At 39.0% G+C, this 20,810-nt stretch overlaps 1 protein-coding gene across 4 annotated transcripts in view; it reads right to left on the reverse strand.

The window, feature by feature from the left end:
- LOC118424626 (integrin alpha-6-like) overlaps window positions 1–20,644 on the reverse strand; it is a 48,309-nt gene extending 27,665 nt beyond the window's left edge. For 3 of the 4 annotated variants that reach the window (XM_035833271.1, XM_035833272.1, XM_035833269.1), the window contains exon 1: window positions 20,391–20,644. In XM_035833271.1, the coding sequence (XP_035689164.1) occupies window positions 20,391–20,587 (197 nt within the window). In that variant the 5' untranslated portion in view covers window positions 20,588–20,644. The remainder of the gene's footprint in view (window positions 1–20,390) is intronic. The other variant, XM_035833273.1, reaches the window with a different exon arrangement.
- Window positions 20,645–20,810: the final 166 nt, after the last annotated feature.

Raw genomic sequence — 20,810 nt, forward strand, 5'->3', positions numbered from 1 at the left:
TGCATTTATCATTAAAAAGTCTAGTATTTTACTATAGATAACCATGCTACACGTACATTACTTAGAGAAAACGTCACTAGAAGGTGCAGCTCTATTTTTGTATATAAGGCCCCAGGTGTGTGAATGTTGCCCCTAATGACATTCCCAGCATGTGAAGATTACATGAAAGCGAGCAATGCTCAGGTGAGGGAGCGTAAAAAAACGGAAAAGGATTACGCTTTGTCTACAGCATTATCCTTTGAGTTCAACCAAACAAAGTATGTTAGGTGTTTCTGACAAAACATCAGTGTGATCAAAAAGAATTTGCCAGTAAGGTAGGTCTTGGCAAATTTCATTGCAAGTTAAATCTTCAACACTTTGAAAGCTTTTCAAACACACCATCATTCTTTGAAATTGAGTTACAGAATGTTCCAGCCAAGTAATGTTCATGGTTGAATCACCTTTCAAAAACATTTCATAAATTTGTTTTCCAAGTTGTATTTAAAAGAGTCAACACACATAGACTGAAATGCCATATACACGTATTCTCCAAGCAGAGGTTGGGTTACTCACGGAGATGGTAGTGTTCAAGATTTTTACTGCGACCAGTACTATCTCCGCGACCCAACCTCTATGTATGGCTGTGTACCTCCATGCAAGTTCAGGTACAGGTACCCTTGTTTTTGGCTACAGAAGTGACCAATAGAGCCGAGTACAGCTAAAAAGGCTGGCACCCAGGCTAGGTATAGATGCCTGTAGCTTTGTTGACATTGTTCCCCATTTTAAAACTTTCAACACCACACAGTAAATGTTGACCCAATGTGTCCCTATATCTATTAAGTAGTATGGACAGAATAATAAATAGCAATGGTATCTTGTTGGGACTATTCTCTTTACGTCTTGTGTAGTTTGGTGTCTCTGTCTAACATCATACTTTTCGGTCCCGAAAGCTGCCTGGCCAGTTTGGAGATGTGACGTAGGCCTAAGTATTACAGACAGAATGATAAATGGCAATGGCATCTTGTTGGGATGAATGTGTGTGCAGACTAATTAACCTCCAGTCCTCTGGGTCTCATAACCATTTAAAGGTTTCACTCATCAAGCACAGGATTGGATATTGTGATTACATACATTTATACATTTCTTCCTGCTTATACTGTTTTGAGAGTTCTCCTAATTAAAATGTCTGTAATAAAATGGATACAGTGGTGATAATGATGATGAATAAAATGGAAGTGAAATGGACTAGATGGATTTACGTCTCACTCTATCTTCTAAGGCTTTCATTTCTTGTCCAAATTGCAAATGTAATGAGGACATGTATGATAAATAACTTCATATTGTAGGTTATTGAAAAAAGGAATTTGAAGCCTGGCTTGCCAACACTACACCAGGCAGAAATAACGTAAATTGATAAAATTTGGTATAGAGCAGAAATAAGACATACACTCAGCTTCAACCTCTCGTGTAGTAAACTGTAAAACTAAACCAAAACATAAAGTTAAGGTGAACGTTTATTTGCAAGTTCTTGCCTGGAGGGTAATTGCAAGTTTAAGTTAAGATCCAGATTGAGAAGTACATTGATTGACTTACTTTGACCTACATTCAGTCAAACTTTGTCGATTAAACAAGCATCAATCAGGGTATGAAACCGTCCTCCCCTTCCAGCTAAATGAAGAAATGATGAATTTCTGCTTGCTGTCACCTGCTCTCTGTCCAGAACAGTTCCACTACTACAGCGACTGGTCATGCCAGAAAGCACAACATACTGTAAATCCATTTAAGTTCGCGGGGATTTACATTCGTGATAGCAGGAAAATGGAGTGTTCTTGGTGGGTTCAAGTTCATGGTAGCCCCATAGACTGCAGTCTCATACTATAATGGAAAAATGTTCCCAGTGGTTTTAAATACGCAGTGAAGTGGTCACCGCAAAAACTGCGAACATAAAACCAATTGTGAACATTTCTGCATTTACAGTACTTACCAACCATAGCCTCCTATGCAGACTTCGAGCACGGCGGGCTTTTATTCTATGTGTGTGTGTGTGTGCGCTGGTCAGCAAGTTTCAAAGATGGCTAAGGTTGTCTAATGATGGGAATGTGAATTTGCCATGGAAGGCAGTTTGCCTAGAAAGGAAGATTGCTGTGGTCAGTGTGGAAGGAGTTTTGCCCTGCATAAAATTAAAGCCAGCCGCAACTAGAAGTCTGCGAAGGAGGCTAAGGCAACCACCACTGTGGAAAATTGACACAAATCCGTGTCCATACATGGTCAGATTAGGGCCACGCTTGACTGACAAAGTAGAGGAAACTGTCCGTTAATGAATATATTATCACTTTTTGAGTGTGTCCAGGGTACTCTACTGTAACAAGAGGAATTGGATTGGTTCTGTTTCATTGATGCAGTCATTCTAAAGCAGAATTTAATTGTTTATTGGTAAACCAATGGATACGGAGAAATCACCTCACGTGAAATAAGAAGTGAAACTTTTCCTACGAATTGATATTAGTCATTCATCTGCAATCATATCGATAATACATATTCAACAATAACTCTAACAAAAAAATTAATCTAATAAACATGTATTAAACATTATTACCTGAGTTTTATTTCTTTAATTCCATATTTTCATGAGATATGATTGAATGGAGTCAATATTGCTAGAATGTCTCCTTGGAGAGTTGCTGCTTATGACAATCATAACTGTCCGTCCCTATCTGACACATGTAATCAGTAGAGCTGCTGTGGCCAGTATGATTGACAGGGGTGTGGGACAACACCTTGGAAGACTTCACCATTGGCCAGAAAATTGCACATTATCTACAGTTACTACAATTAAGTTTAAAGACATTGTACAAGCACTCTAGAATATTTTGATTGACAAAGGAATAGATTCAACATTTAGAGACTAACATGGCTTGGTTTATTCATTTTCATCTCAAACCATGGCAATTTCACAAAGAGTTTTATTATGTAATATTTCAATTCCAAGTTTCCACACAAATTGATTCTGACCCCGAAACCTTGCTGTGCTTTCACTGGGCCACATTTTTTCCTCCTTAAGTAAGGCAATTTTCCTGAGAGAATATGCCACAATATAATCCAACTCCAAGTTTCCAAACAAATTGATTCTGACCCCAAAACCTAGACATGCTTTCTACAGGCCACGTTTTTTTTCATCCCTAAGTAAGGCAATTTTCCTGAGAGAATATGCCACAATATAATCCAGCTTCCTGCTCCCAAACAAATTGATTTTGCCCTGTAGAGTTCAGCAGACAAAATGGATCAGAAGCGGGGTGTATCAGATCAAGGTGATTGGCTGTACCTGTGGGGGAGGTAATATCAATATGCGGGACAAATAAATCGCCCCCGTAGACCCAGATATCACGTCCCCGATAGGAACTAATAAAGTTGATGTACGATTGAGGCATTGTTGCCTCCATGCAGAGCTGAGTTTACATCCCTTTAATGTGAGTCATGTGGGAAGGGCCCTTTCTCTGATAAGCAGAATGGATGGGAGTGACTAAGAATGTTAATCCTCAAATTATCTTTCCCTTCCGTTACATCTTGAAGCTATTACCTATAAAAGTTAAAACTGAAGAAATGTATGAAATGAAAATGAGAGAACTTTTAAAAGCAACCTAAGCAATATTATAGCATAAACTTAAAAGTGTAAATATTCTGGATGCGCCAATCTGTATAAAATTTGATATGTACTGCAATATATTCCCAAATTTACATCATCATTTCACGCTTTGAACGGTTGAAAACGGCACAGAATCACGCTGTACTAGGATTCCATAAATATTGTAGAGTAAAGTAAAGTAGACTTCACAGAGTAGTTGCGCCACAGCGGCATCGAATATCGGAATGTTGGTATGGAATGGAATAGAGATGCTCAATCTTATAATGTATTACGAAGAAAAGTGTCGCCCCAAAATTAACTTTGATAATTGAAATTCTACAACCCTAATTCGGGTACATTTAAATATGGCTCAGGTTACATCTAATCTACTGTAACACATGTAGGAAGCTATCAAATTTGATCCTTTTGAATCTTTTCAGCATAGGCATACACATAGTACACATTATACCAGGGAATAATCAATACAATAGATTTTGAAAAGGCTGTAAACGAAAGCCGTAAATCATCCAAAATCTCTATTAAACCCCTAAGAAAATCATTCTGATAGACCAAGACGGATGTAAGTGCCACCGGACCTTCGGGTCATCCATTTTTATTACCCAGGCTTTCTCCAGGCCATGAAACCCCTACAAGTATTGATCGGACAGGCTAGAGTAATTGTGGGATCGTCCCAAATGTCTGTCGAACCAATCCGAGCACTGGGCGCCGAAAGCTTCTTCATCTCACGCAATTTATCACGATTAGCCCACAGATCATACCTTGAGGCCTTAATCCATACCTTCTCAGCTTGGCTTGGACACTGCTTTGTGGGGCACACAGTGATGATGAAATGAGAAGGACTGGTTCATCAAAAGATCTAGTACTGACGTATAGTGACAAAGGAAACTTGATAGCATACATGGATGGATTCATCAACTGAAAGAAGGCTTATAAGAGAAGACTCTAACGAAACCTTTTCATATAGATGTTGACAATCTTTTAGTAGTGTACTATTTCCTACTACAGTATAGAAAAAGATGTCAGATATGAAAGGGCTCATATTGCTGCGCCTTTTTATCGATCACTGGCTTATTTCAATCATAACTCTTTAATCCCACAGACTTAGATGCTCTTGATAAGGACAATTGCCTAACCTGTTACGCTGAAGCTGTAAAATCTTAGCCTGGTATACAGCCGTATTATACTTCATTTATAGCTCCCAAGTCTCTTCTGTACCTTTCAGCAAGAGGAGAGTAGAGGACAGAAGAGACCCTGGAGCTATAATACAGCTGGGATACCAGGCTAGTAAAATCTTAGATTTATACACCAACAAATTCAAGCTAAAGATACTAATACAGCACTTTTCTGAAACCATTTTATCAGTGCACTGATAAAATTGTTTCTAAAAAGTGCCATATTTTCTTTAATTTCCTCTCTGTCTAAATGATAATCTATGCATGATAAACTCTTATCACATAATAATAGTCACCATTACAACATGTTATTTAGCTTCTAATTTACTTACATGTCATTTACTTACATATTCATTTCACTGGGAACAAAGCCCCAGACTCTAGTCCTTTATATCACACAGTTTAATCTTGGCTGGCTGGAACAGATTGTGGCCATCTAAAGTGGACTGTGGTCATGAGGAAGAAGAGATAGTTATCAACCCCATACAAGGTAGCTATTAATTGTGAGATGGGTATCATTTATTAGGCTATGATGAGAAGGTTTTGGTATTTACTTAGCTAGATAGGCATCTAGAATTTCTGTAATCTATCATTAAACCAATATAGTTAAATGTTCAGCTAAAAGTAGCAAAATAATGTCATTTTTTCTTTCCTTTTAAATCTTAGTCTTCCTTTTATATCTAAATCATAACCACGCAACATTTTTTACAACTTTTCTGTCGATATATGATGGATCATAAGTTTGTGTTAGGTAACGCATTATAAAGGATGTTCAATATTGTCGCTACAAAACATGCAAGTGTAGCTTGTATGTCTCAATCAACGTAAAGCTATACTTTCAAATAAAAGGTTTCTCAAGGAAATTTAAACTACAGACTGGTCTATAACACTCAAACTAAAGCTGACAACTGCCCAAACCGCTCCCATTTATACAGCTGGTATTACCTTACTGCTAATACTGTATTTTCCCTGGGTTCCTGTCAGGTAATAGTACAGTAGCCACTGGGAAAGACTCAGCTGTTAGATAGGGTGACAGATTAGCATGATTACACACTGTGCCTGCAACATGGGGTATCATACTCTTTAATTATCATCACCAGTTTCTATCATGAAGCCCAGCTGTTCATTCATGTCATCTGAACCAAATGCACCATGACAATTTGTCCAGGCCAATCTGAAACCCCTTTTATTTGGTACCAAACCTAAGATTTGATGTAAGTGAAGTTCAATTCTGGTAGGCGTGCGGCTTCAATTCTTTTCCAATGTTTCATCAACTACTGGGAACATGTCCAGAAAAGTCTATCATCGGAGGAGATGACTATAATCCATATAAATGTATGGCGCAGTGGTTGTCTTTCATGACTACATATATTTGCTGTACGAGTACAACTTTTATTGGTAAAACTATGCCTACAGAAATGAATCAGTTGTATGCCACTCATAACGTTCAATTTAAAAAAACTACAAACCTATAAAAACCTAAAATCTGCATCTACATTGTAAGTACAAAGGTGACTGGTTTACAGACATTTTTATAGAAAGTGAAGTGAATTGACGGAAGCAGCACATCTTATGGGAGGTCTGTAGGAATGTCCAGGTTAAGGTGATCAAATATCACTTCTTCCCACATCCACCAGTCTGGCTGATGTCTCACTTCCTACAGTGAAAGTTACCCTGATTCATCAATGGTAGTCTCTAACTCAAACAGCATGTTTTACACATTGATTTTCATGTAGGTGAGAAGTTACTTGTGCTTTGGTAATTATAAGAGTTTAGACAATTGAAACAAATACTTTTTTACCACTTGAACCTCGGATGTTGTAGCTGCTGAATCTGTCAATCAATGCCTTCAAGTCAAAGCTGGACAGTCACTGGAGGGGGATGGAGTACACGCCTAACCCAACATAAACTCTCTTTACAAACTCTGGACACTGGTTTTTAGAAGCGGATCTTATAGGCAAAATTACTGCCTTTTATCTGATGACATTGATATGATTATGACGATATAAATGTATTATCTAATCTAATAACTTCATATATAAATGTATGCCTGCTTTCCTAAGCCCTATTGTAGCTGCCCAGATCTCTTTCCTGAGAATTCCCTTCTACTTCCAGAGGAGTTAATGAATGAAAAGCCAAAAGCTTTGTTTTGCAGTCCTTCTTAGTGTTAGTGTACCACTTTTTTCATCAATAAACAGTTATGCTATATATCCTGAGAGTGGTAATTCCTAACCAAAAAAGTAAGACTAGCTCCCATAGCAGTGAGTTTACAGTCAGAACACACTGCTAAAGACCTGTGGGACAGCAAATCAGATTCTGTGTTGACTGACAATAAATAACTGACAATAAAAATCAACTCAAGCAACTCAGAAACCAAACAGAGCCAAGGTTAACAGCATTTCTCCCCCCCTTTATGTGGATAGAAATGAGTGTTCATCTTCAACTGAAGGACACTTTACTGTTCAGTGGCGGCACTACATCCAGGTACACACAGGCTGAATGGATTGTCTGGTATAGATCTAATTATCAGGTAATAATAAGATGTACTTCTCATCAGTCTTTGTCTCATCAGCACAGATGAAGCATCTAATAAAATCTCTGGTAATCAATGTTTTGGTAATGATTTGAATGAACAGTTCAAGGTGACAGTTGGTAAAATGACACGTTGTATTTTTCATTCAAGTCCAGATTTTCCTTCTTTTGAAAGTTTTGTCCATTTGTGAAATTTTTGCGGTTTGTTTTTACAGGATTTTGATGACAAAATGCAAATTATGTTTTCTCTCAAACAGCTCAATGTGACAGTCCAAGTTTTGTCAAAACCTTGACATAAATGTTGTATTTCCAAACGATTTAAGTCCAGATTTTCCTTTTTTGTGAATTTTTTGCAGGTCAAAGTATTTGCGTTTTTTTTTTTTTTCAGGATTCTGATGACAAAACGCAAATTGTGTTTTCTCACGAACAGTTTTAAGGTGATAGTCCACGGTTTGTCCAAATCCTGACTCAAACATTGTATTTACGTACAATTCAAGTCCAGATTTTCCTTCTATTGTGAAATCTTGGCAGCCCCAAAATATTTGTGGTTTGTTTTTTCAGGATTTTGATGGCAAACCACATTGTGTTTTCCCTCAGCTGGCTGCCCAGCTGTTTAAACTTGCCACGCAACAATGGATCCAGAGGTAACTCCAGGAGTGCTGAACACAAAGGACAGATAATGTTACTGCAACTTGACTTTCAACAAGACAGGAACAAATATAGGCTAGGACTGCGATTTGCACTTGGTGATGTTGGTTTGTTTCCTGTTTTTGTAACCCAACTACTTTCAATAAAGCTGACTTGCAAAATGTCTGCTTAAAACACAAATACTTCTGTGCTATAATAGTTGGACAATAGAATTTAAAATAGGCTCTATTTTAATACAATGTACTGTATAAGTTGAACTATAACAGTACTCGTGTAGTCTGCGTATCTGTTGTATTTCAACTTGACTGGATCTATTCCAGATAATTCAAAATTATTTTGATTACCATTAAACATCCCTTTTATGATTTGTCCTGATCGCCAGAAAGGTAATTAAACTTAAACTTTGTTTTCGCAACAAATCTTTTCTCTCTAATCCAGATTTTCAGCTGATCTTTTAAAGATCAAGAATAACTATGAAAAAGCTGACTTAAATCCATAATGATGTGACCATGAAGAATTGGCTTAGGTTCTTTTTTTTAAGCTCTTCTGTTCCCAAATCCACCAAATGATGGGGTGGGAACACTTTTCGTCTGATCCCGTTTATACATAGTGCAAACAAAAGGGACAGATGGCCCGATAATGCAAGTGCTTTCCTTTGGTGTAGCACAGATTACTTCCACCGATTTGACAAAGCAAAGAGAATTGGTCCGACGTCTTTGTGGGAATGCCTTAATCGCGTGGCTTTACACGCTAAATATTCATGAGAACGTAGTCAGTATTGTGAGATCGCCAACTGCATTTGTTTAATGGCTTTTTCATGATACTTCACACCCTCATATGATTAGGCAGGAAAAGAAACACTGATTTGACCACTAAATCTTGCCTCCCTCCCCACATACATATTCAGCAACCTTTTTATTACAGGGACTTTTATGCAGAGTGCACCATTTCCAATTTGAAGAAAGTGGAATTTTTCAGGCTCGCTTGCTCACTCATGCATTTTACAAGGAAAACCACATCATTTCCATTAGAAAGTTGCAATTTGTTATTTGTTCAGGGCTAGACTGAGACTCATTTGCATTAGAATTTTGCATGTTTAGACTTTAACAGAATATGGTCTACATAGATGGATTCTATCTGTACAAAATACAAGTTTTCCCCTCAAAAGTGAAACATTTTTTAGATTCAGTTTGTTGCCAATGTGATCCATGCTTAGAGTATTCCTGACTACTGTTCCAAAAAACTCAAATCTGGAAATACTGATGCCAAATGTAGAAATTGGTGGTATCTTAATAAACTGCCATGTGTTCAAAATCAAATAAATGTTGAGAGCAATTCATGGACTTGAGATACAGGTCAAGTGATTGTGTTGGTGTGGGCCAGACAACTTATCAACAACATTGTAGTCTGGAATGTGGATTAGAGACATTAAGTCCCAACAGATGCAAACAGAGACTAACTTGTCTGGAACTTGCCCTATTCTCTCTGGGCAGTTTCTCAACAGAATGTCCAAAGGAACCGAAGTACCAAGGCTCAAAGATATGCAATCTAACAAAAACAGGTAAGTAACTAGTAGTGTAACATGATTTTATGTGAAACTAAAAAGTACAACTTACTACAAGCTACTTTTGCTGTGCACAATTTACATAAGAACTGAACCAATATGTAGAGTACTTGCAAAAGCTATACCATACATTTGAAACTAATGTTTATTCATGAAAGCTCAAGTCTGTCTGCAGGCCACTTTTCATTGAGGTCATGAGGGAAGAAGCAAGGGTCAGACAACATATATATACTACAGAGATACAGTTTACGTCATTAAAAGTCCTAATGAGTCTTATAAGTCTGCATACACAACATTACATACATGGTACAAAATACATAATAGCGAGAAACACGATTCGAGTCCATTCATATCACGCATTACACCCGTATTACCCTTTCCATTGGATCTGCGCTAAACTAAATCTTGTTTAAACTTGAGGGGTGGTAGCTTGGATACCAGACCGCAGCCCAATCTCAAAACTATCCATCTTGTGGGCACTATATAGATATTTTTGAGATGGGGTTAGGGTCTGGTAATGAGTGGTATCCAGGCTAGAGGGGGTGTGGGCCTGGCACATGTGTTAGCCCCATGGCTTCTCACCCCCACCTGGTAATTTGTTTATGGCACGAGTATGAATCTGGTTAATTGGATTATTACACAGCAAGTACCTGTGTAATGAGATGTAAATAAAGCGGGCATGTGTGTGAATGGGGTGCCAGAGATCAGCACACTGTCATACAATCTCACGCCTGGGCGACTCCAAATGGAGAGGACTTCATCAAACTTGGCTAATGTAAACTTGGGCCACCACTGGTCAACTTGGCAAAGAGGTGTGAAAAAAGTAATGACTCTATAACCTTTTATGATGTTGAAGTGACTTTTGATATGCATGTCCTAGTTTTTAGCAGTGGCCTCGCATTTAGCCTGATTAAGTCTCGCTTATAGTTATAGCAGCCCCCAAAACATACGCCAGTCTCTAGTCTAAGAGGGGCCAGTTATCACTCTCAAAGCATAGGTTGGTGGGGAAAATAGTGACCTTTTCCTTATATGATGTACTTTTCGATAAGCCTCACCGAAAAGGTCATGATATTTGCCACCAACCTCTGCTTGGAGAGTACCAGTTACAGCCCCAGACAGCAGAGTTTATGTGACACAAACTACCCCATATAAGAGACTTACATGTAGGCAATGTGGTTTTCACAACATCTTCAATAAATATGATAAGTTAGAAAAGTCCTTTCAACTGACAAGAAAAATATTTAGGAAAATATTGCAATCTACTATGATCTACCATGTCATAAAAAATTAGGCATATCTTATTACATCATTAACAGAAATAACTCCATTTATTGGCTGTAACCTTGACAAAATGTCAGACTTAGCATAACGAGGACTTTTTCCTAATTGGAATTAGTCCTGATAGCTTCCAGAGCTCCAGAGTGAAGACATGATGATCATCTACAGTAATGAAATTGCCCCACGCTTTATCTCTGTCAGTCATGATAATCAAGATTGATAACAACATAGTAAAGGAGATATGGTATGTCACAGCCTAGCATAGAGGAAATCCTGCATGCTATCACCCAAGGGGGATAATGTTAGCCTGGGCTCCTTCCTAGGTTTTCATGCACCACCCTGTAAATGTAGGCTTGCTCAAAAACTTGAATGTGTAAAACAACTACAACTTTACAAGGGTAGGGAAGTAGAAGAACATGTTGTGTATCCAAAGCCATGCTGGTAAGAGTCTTTCTTGGCAGAAATAGCACACAATATTTCTCTGCAATGTACGGTACAATACTCCCATGTGTGTGCCTTCCCCTTATCAATTTTGATTTTACTATTCTTAGTGATACTTTACGCTTCTTCTATCACATCCTAAAGATGGTGTCTTGCCATTATTAGGCAGTGTGCCCCCCTCCCCTGCTGTCTACTACAGTAATGTCATTGCCTTGTTTGGCCCTAATAAGGCATGGCAGAGAATGGGTCCACCTGGCAATTCCATTATGGCAGCCATGCCATCTGACCATTAGGTCCACTTATAGGGAACAAGGTCATAGTAGTGCTACAGTACTGTGGGTGTAACTCCGAGTTCAAGCACTCCCAAACTAACATTTTAGTTATTTTCTTATCTCATTCTTTCTTTGACTGTTGGCAACTTGTTCAAATACACATCTGAATCATGCCAGAATTGTTCAGAACACAGTCACAGAGGAACATATGATACAGGAGGCTGGAAAAGCTCAAGAATGTATCCTAAATCCCCTTGAGAAGGATTTTGCCAGTGAGCACAGGTCTGGTGGTAACATATTAACTCTGAGGGCAATGAGTGCTTCAATAGGCTTCATACTTCTTACTGTACAAAAAGCTTTGCTGGTACTCAAAGTGTTAGTTATACTTTACTCTGTATGTGTAACACAAACTAAACTCTGCTGTCTGGGGCTGTAACTAGTCCCTCCCTGCAGAGGTGGATGTTGGGCTCGCTGCTATAAGCAAGATTTAATCAGGCTAGTTATACTTCATTTAGAAGAACTTTACAGAACTTCCCCTTCACACATGCCAAAAGGGTAGGTGTCCAGAGGTTTGTCCACGCAGTAAATAACGACCATGCCTATGTAAAAGTCTTTGATCTACTTCATACTTCTGAGAAGTTCTGTACAGAAAGCTTTGCTGACACTTTCAGTGTCAGTTATACTTCATTTAGAAGAATTTTACATGACTTTCCCCTTTACATATGCCGTAGGGGTTGGTGTCCAGAGGTTTGTCCAGTAAATAACGGCCGTACCTATATTTGTGCACAGCTGGAATGTTTACATCAGGCCAGCCTGGCTAAGGACTGACCTCGTCTGTATTTCTGTCTGCGGTGACCTCTGACACCGTGGTGACATTGGATTGGCCTTACCTAATCATGCCATACATGATACAGCACGCCTGCAAATGTTCCATAGAAATCACTGGAACAACTTTTATACTGTTGCAACTCTTCAGTCATGCCATGTAAAATTATATGTGTGTGTGTCTTATTCAATTCTATACAATTTTGATCGCGATTTTCAGTATTCTAAGAGAAAGGAGTGGTAGGGGTCAAGTGTTTGGTAATGGTGACCATCTAAGTTTTGCTTCCAACTGTTCATAGTAAATCTCTGTGCAAGGCCTAATGTGGTCTGCTTGCAATTGTCTATAATAAATCTTTATGAAGCCTTGCTTTGCTCAAGAATATGTAGGGATCTTCACGTAATGTGCTTGTATAATGCAATCAATCAATGACAAAAAAATTTTCCATTCAGTTCCTGTTAGTGTTATGTTATGGGGGAAAAGTTCAGGGTAACATAAGGATGACAGTAGCCTTCTAAAAATAGTTGTAACCTGGGCTGCTTGTTCGAGCCATTACCCAATGTTTACAGTCCCATTCCTCTGCAGCATGTTCAGTATCATGTATACATGTAGCAGGCACCATGTATTCCCTGTGGCTTGCTAGTCTCTACCAGACGACGCCGGCTATTATACTATTAACAGGGAGAAAAAATTGCAAGGGGAGTTTTGCTACCAAAGGAGTTGGTCGGCAGCGCACATGAAACTAAGCGCGGACTGACTCCTCTGGCCAATTTCCTGATTTTTGCCAAATTCTACCATCCTAGCAGCCCGTAGGAAGGTCTGTTGAGGGCTAGTGTTTTACCATGGGGAAAGTATAGGGGGAGGTTTCAGCTGACCTGTTCTGAAACATGCAACCTTCAAACACCCAAGGCCCCTTGGTGGACTCAACTGAAGCAACGTAAATCTTTTCCACACAAACTCAGGCCATTCCAGACATTCTCCGGGGATGTAACATGTCTTGGCTTGCTTCTTCAGGTGGGTTTTCTCAGGTAGAATGCCTACCTGCATATCTTAGTGCACTCTTCCATGACATCTTTCTTGTGTGGGGACCGCTATGAAAATATACTTTTTGGCAATTTCATGTCATGTAGTTCTGAGTAGAGTAGAGTCGTTTCAGCCGAAATAGGAGTTAAGATATTTTTGATGGATGTAGTGAATTTTTCTCAATCCCAACAAGCAATGGATCCCGTGCTACATGTACTAGGTATTCTTGTCTTTGTAGTGATATCAAGGTATTTCATATGTTGGTTCAGCAAATAATGGCAACAACCTGCCACAAACAATGTTTAAAAAGCTATCTATCAGACCATGGAATAATACTAATAGTAGTATGCTTTGCGAAAATGTAGTTACCCTCATGTTTTAGACTTCAACACTGACTTTGGGTTCTTTTACAACCCAAGATTCATTTTCACAGATGTCATGACAAAAGACAACCATTCTCCTTTATCTCTGTAATAGAACTGAACAGTTTAATACTAATGTCCTTTTACAGATCTCACTAACATAATTGATAAACGACTCAATAAGCACTGAGCCCATTTCTTATGCAAATTAAAGTGGAGATCATTAATTACCAGGTGACAAGCCCCCTTTAGTTAACTTATCAGGTAAGCTGAAAGGTCTATAGTCAAGGGTTCTCACACCCTTATCTTCTTTCTCCGCTGACCTCTGGGGCCAAAAGGTCATGACTTACTCCTAAAAGAGTCATAAATATGGAAGACAGAGTTGCGCCTTAATAGCTTTACCATGAGACCTCATGCTATACAGAGGGTCCACAATCAATATTAGGAGTTGCTGTGAAACGTTAGACACTTGCTAGACAAAACACACTCTTTGACCTGCTACTACAGTGCTGATTTTCTGGTATACATTTCCCACGCTTGGGTTTAAGCTAATTGGTAACAAAATTTTGCTGTTACTAGACTCTGAAGCTTTTCTAAATCAGTGATATAAGGAATTTTTAAGTCTACTTGAGGAAAATTGTATGTGAAAGGCACACAGCAATTATCCGCATGTCTCTTTTATTTTCTACTCCTCCCGCTGCTTACAATGACTTAAACGCCATCATTTAGCCACTCATGCGAAGAAAACAGCATGCCTGCTTAGCTCCTTAGTTGAGTCTTTTCAGTCAGTCAGAATTTACTAATATTGTTCTGGTAGACCAAACTTTCTGTCTGAGAATTAGAGATAAAGAATGGCAACAACTATCGGTGGTAACAACCTATGGTTACCAATTTCACAGTAGGCTTTGTGGTGCCAGAGCCTTTTGAGGGCTTCAACACCTAGAAATAAAAGAGCCGGCTTGTTAAACCCATGGTGTGTAAAATCTTTTCAAGCCTGAATGCATATATGTAGAGGCTTGGTCTGTATTGCTTATATTGTTAGGTTTTCACAAATTCTTACAACGTGTGGTGGGGAAACATCACCAGTATTCACCACTTTACCTACTCTTCAAGCAGACGTTAGGCTCCAGCTGTTTTCTGATGTTTTTTTAGTCCTTTTTATCAGGCTTTCTATTGTATAATGTTTCTTGACGTCCGCAGCCGAAGCCTAACCTCTACTTGGAGAGTACACTTAACCAAAGTGTTGCACTTTTCACCCTCGAATATCTGTTTATGAAAACAGCAGTGAATAGACAAAGTGGGATGAAGCCAATTGACAGAAAACTTGTGTGGTTTCCGTAACAACAGCGGTGCAGTGCAGCCATGTGTTACATCCCTGCGGGCGCAGCGCTTCCCGACGTGCGCCTATTGTCCGTACCTGTGCTATCTCTCTGTGGTTAGTCTGGCAGAAAAAAGCGCCATTCCCCTGAGATATGGGATGATAAAGAACCCTGTAATCACACATTCTACATGACTGAGCCACAGCCATGCAAGGGATATGCTCTAGTCTGCACAGAGTGAGATGGTAAAATCAACTTTTTCTTCTAATCTATTAGTTCTACTCATTTGATACATGTCAAAATTACATCTTGTATTGTTATAAATCATGCTCAACTGTCTTATTAAAAAAACAAAATGTTATTCATATTGCAATATAGCTTTGTCGTAATAGAATTCACTTGGGCACTTGAGTACTACAAGTTCAAAGTACTATTCTGAGTTGCTTCTAAATGTGGTTGAAATAACTGTTTACGAATATGAACAGTACTGCACAACAACATACAGCAAAAATCGCCAAATCCATAACAAGTCATGCTTCAAGAAAAAAAGCAAACAAGTACATTTCCTTCTTTATACAATTACTGTCTGGAAGGAACTACGAGATTGTTCGATCATCTGTATCAAAGTTACCTCAGGTAAACCACAACCGCTACAACAACATGCCCAATGAAACGTTACTTCCATAGCCCCAGGGTACAGTATGTGTGTTTGTTGTCAACAGCCAGATTTTAGTAAAGTTTCCTATATACAATCTGATACATACTGGTGTTCAGTTACATTGAGGTTATAATTGTTGTGGATACAGGATACCTACATAGTACAGTAATCTTTGTCATCTTGTATATATATCAAACCGTTCCAGAGTTCTGAACTTTTGATTAACTATAACTTAAGTAAAGATAAGACAATGTTCTTGGAAAGAAGTGTGTATAAGACTTGAACTGGTATTTAGTACTCCCTTTTAGCAAGTTAAACTGTTGTCACTTCACAAGACCATGGAATAAACTGTTTTCTTTTGATGTTTATCCTCCTCTGGCATCTTAGATATTCCCTGCTTGTGTGGGGTCTGCTCACTGGTTATGCATCTGTACACTAGAAACAAAATTTCAAGTGTGTACAACTGTGTAGACTTGAGATCGTATCTTCTTCCTGTCTGTTTTCTGTCCTCTCTGACAATCCTGTCTTGTTTGACCTTCAGTTTCAAACAAACTACTGACAGAGAGTTTGGCTTGACGTATGAGGGAGAATGTGAGGTAAAAGAAAGGGTAAATTCCGTGTAGTGTCTGACCCCTTAGGGTAAAAGTGTGGGATATGGTCTGTCTATTGTCTGCCTCTTGCATAATTGGATTCAGGCAATTAATGCACAATTGTATTGATCGTGTTAAACCAACACATTACTTTAATGGGATACACAGGACAATTGGTAAGCCGTCCAGGTCTAAAATATGCATAGGACTAGGACAATTTTCTGACAGCATTTATTTTCTAAGAACAATTTCTAAGTTGACTTCAACAACCTGCTATCTATGTCATGCTTATTTGCCCACAAAATTTTTGTTGCTACCAAACAACTGGAAAGAGAACAGACTAATTAACTGATAGTACTCCTGTGGTGCAACACCTTCTGAGAGAACCCTGAAGTGTAAGACATCCTTGAAAACATTGGCTGAGATCTTTAATTGGATTCCTTGAGACGCTTGGGAGGCTAAGGCGGTTTGGATGGAGCCAAGAGAGGAAAATTGGTCCCTGTGGTGAAATAATGACATTGAGCCTTCCAATTCCAATGATATATAGGGTCTTCAGCATGCCACAGAAAAGCCAAGACTTGGGTAAAATTGTGATCAATGGCTTTACAGAAACACAAATTGGTATGACTGTAGTGTTTAGAGTCTATAGAAATTTTTTGTAAAGGTGGCATAGCATGATTCATGATTGTATCATATGGACCAACACAAATTACACATACAAACAATGGTATCTGGTGTTCCTACTTGCTTTTATAGCAAAGGAAGTACGGCAATCAGCCAGGCACAAACACAGGTGTGGAGGTAACCCGACTCCCCCGTTTCCTGTTATAAAGGTGCGCAGGATTACCTTTTATAGGCAGGCCTCCTACGTTGTGTGGATTACAGGTACTGTACGTTCAAGTTTTCTCCAGAACAAAGGAAAGGAAATGTCTCTACTTTTCCAGCTGATGCAACAAACCTATCCTTGAAATACAAGCCCTGGTCATACTCATATTACAAGACATAGGTGTATTGTATAGTCACTATAGTGTGACCAACATTTTCCTTGTCACTTCTTACCTTTTATACTATTTTCTGAGCTAATGGGGCTGAAAAGAAGAGAAACATCATGAATATTATAGTGTTCCAGGATTGAAGTTGAACACGCAGCCTATACCACACACAGTGCCAATTATGGGCCATAGCTGAATCCCCGTGCCAAATATCGGGATAGGTAATAATATTAGGGGTTTATGAGGAAGCCAATCGATTGAAAGCCATGATGGTGGTTACAGTGCATTGTGTGTTAATGGGTATGAATGATCCAATGATATAACATGATGGTATGATTCGCTGCATAAAACTCATGTCACCATGTAAAATTCTTCCTTTCCTTTCTTCATGGGCTCATAAAATCGGTCACACTATAAGTCAGCAACTTACAAGCAATACAAATCAATCCCCAAGCAGATGTTGGTGAGGAAGATCTTAGTATTTTCCTGCTGCAGCGTTTTTCCGACCATCAGTAAAACTGTGTAGTTAGAAAACACTACCCCAGTATGATCTTTCACATCTACTTGGAGATAAAAAACATAGCCTAGACAGGAAATGAAATTCTTTCCTTGGTAATTTTACAGTGACATTTTTTAAAGTAACCGATTGTCCCTTTAATACTGGGACTTTTTTGTCAGGAATTTGTGGTCAGCCCTACCCCTCGCCCATCTAGTGCTCTGACCTCTCAAGACATTTGCTCTCCTTCCTTATAAGGAGAGGACAAATCTTCCGCTGTGTGAGAAGTGGATCACGTATTCAACAGTGTGGAAACGTGTTTACTTTGAGGGGGGGAAGCCTTACATCTGCCAACATTCCTTCTTAGAGACATATAATTCTATTTACTTCTTTACAGGTCTCAAACTGAGTCAAACAGATCTTTAAGACATTCAATCTTGGTGGCCATATAATATCATGTATAAGATCATCCTATACATACATGTATGACATGGAGACAAACAATTTCTTGATGATCTACAAGCACATTCATACCAGTGTGCTGTAACCCCTTTTGACATTTAGGAAAAGGACAATAGAGTTTACGACTAGTTATCTCTCTATCTTTAACCTTTGCGTGATCTCCGTCTTCTGCTATTTGAACGAGGGTGTTCCTTTTATGGCGTTCCCCATCCCCAACGGAAACACACAAGTCAAATAAGCCTTGTGCGACGTTTCCTGTGGAGGACTGAGGATTGGAAGGTTTGAGTTCCAACAACTTCCAGTCACAACAGAACACAAGTTGTTATTGGCAGTGGACCATTTCTGTTGAGGGACTCTGTAACTCTATATGACAACCATCAGATGTAACATCAACTGAACAATCCCTTGAAATATAAAACAATAGACTGAATAGTCATAAAGACTGACTTCAACCTGGTTATATATGACATATCTGAGGTGGGTCATGTTATTGTATATTAGTGAAACCTTCAACAAATCGTACAACACTAGCAATTCAGTTTGTAGTGGATCGTAGTTGTTTAGGATGTCAGTAAGCCCAGGTGTTCTGTAGCTATGATTATAATCCCCCAAACAACCTCCCAAGGGGTCATGAGTGACACACAGCCCAGTTTTGGGGCAGGGCGCAATCCTTTCTTTAAATAGAGCTAGTCCACAGGGTCCCCCTATTGGGAATATGATAGGCTGAACTGGAATGTTTATCTAATGTTTCAAGAGTACAGACACACCCTAAAATAGCCTCCAACTAAAGTTTGAAGACTTCGTAAAAAAAGGGTGAGGTCAGAGACATGTATGAGTCTATGACTAAGTCTTTGCACAAGAGGCTTGTTCTGATTTCATATCTTTTGTTGAAAAGATGATTCATGATATGTGTCAACAGAAAAAATTCTTCAAACAAGCCGACAAACTCCCAAAGTCCCAAAATGAATTAATTATTGTATTGTATATTAAGCCTAGAACAATAGCAGTGGCACCACACAATAGTATACCATTAACAGCCTTTCTTTATAATACAATATGATACCAGTAAATAATGAGGACAAATGTTTAAATAGAAAAAATGTCATTTTCTATAATATTTTCAGAGAGGTTAGAGTATCCTGTATAGTAGATACAATTGGTGCCAACACATTACAAGTGACTCAGAAAGGATATATGCTGACAGTGACAATTCTATCTGTGTCTTAATTCAGTCAAGCACTCTCATTACTCAACCACGCTCTGGGAAATTGTTGATGTTGAAACTGACAACGTCTTTTTTAAATGGACTCCAATGAACTCAATAGGAAAGTTGTCTTTGTGTTGGTGGTAAAGTGGACATGTGAGATTTTAAAGGCCTGGTGATCAGTTTTCACCCCCAGGAAACAGCTGAGGCCCTGTGTTCACACTAAAACTGAGTGAGTACACTGAGAACAGCCGTACAAAGTTGACCTTGCATACCCCAAATATTAGATTAGCCATTTTCGACCCCCCTCCCCACTTACCCAACTTTCTTGAAAACTCTTTTATTGTGTCATGGTAATCGTGTGTCCTTTGTTCTTTTATATGGGGACCCGCTGGGGAAGGTGTCTGTCCATTTTCTGCTCATTTTTCCCAACAACTGGGCACAAAATCACCCCATATGTAGCCTGGTTTGTATTCATGAGTGAAGGACTCTTTGATGGAGCTCTGAGGGGACCTCAGGGAAAATTTCCCCAACCCCCTGCAACTTTATAATCTCCATAACAATACACTCTTAGTGTGAAAAATGCATAGGTCCTGTTAAAAAAGATGATCGTCGAGAAATAAAAATCATAATGCGTAAATTCGAGGCAGAGATTTTGGCGTAAGAAGCTGGTTTTCAGCTGGACCAGATTTCGTTACGCTTTGCTGCTTGCGTAAAACAACTTCCAACCGAGTTTTTGGTGGCAAAACTTTTACCTACGGGCGTTTTACTAACTGATTTACCAGTTACGGAACACTAAAAAGGAACTGGAGTAGAGGAGAATGAAGTGATTCGTATAGAAACAACGAAATTCCACGTTTAAACGAGGAATTCCGTCCCCCAAAGTACTTAGAAAATAGCTTGTGCCTAAGTAAACTAACGGCGGTACTTACACATTGTCGGTGACGGTGAAGGGGTCCGACCCGTCCGCAGTTATCTGGTGCTGCGCCACGGAAAATCCGAAATAAGAGTTTTGAGGGCCTTCCTTGACCAGAGGTATCCTCGTTTCATAGTTGAAGCCTAACGTCAGGGGTAAAATCCAGAGAAACACGCAGAAAAGTGAGGGTAAAGTGGACCCCATCCTTCCCATGTTGGCCCGGCTGGCAAAAATAACTGGACTAATTTCCAACTCTCGCCAGACTCTCGCTAGCGGGACCCTAATCTCGCGAGACTTCAGGGCTTTCAGGCAGTCACCAAACGTTTAAAGATTTTCATATATCATCTCTGCACAATAAAGAAAGATGTTCCATATAGGATGAAATTGGTTTGCTCTAGAATATACTAAGTTTACAAAGATAATTTTTTTTAATATG

This window comes from Branchiostoma floridae, chromosome 10 (genome assembly GCF_000003815.2).
Source record: "Branchiostoma floridae strain S238N-H82 chromosome 10, Bfl_VNyyK, whole genome shotgun sequence".
Lineage (NCBI taxonomy): Eukaryota > Metazoa > Chordata > Leptocardii > Amphioxiformes > Branchiostomatidae > Branchiostoma > Branchiostoma floridae.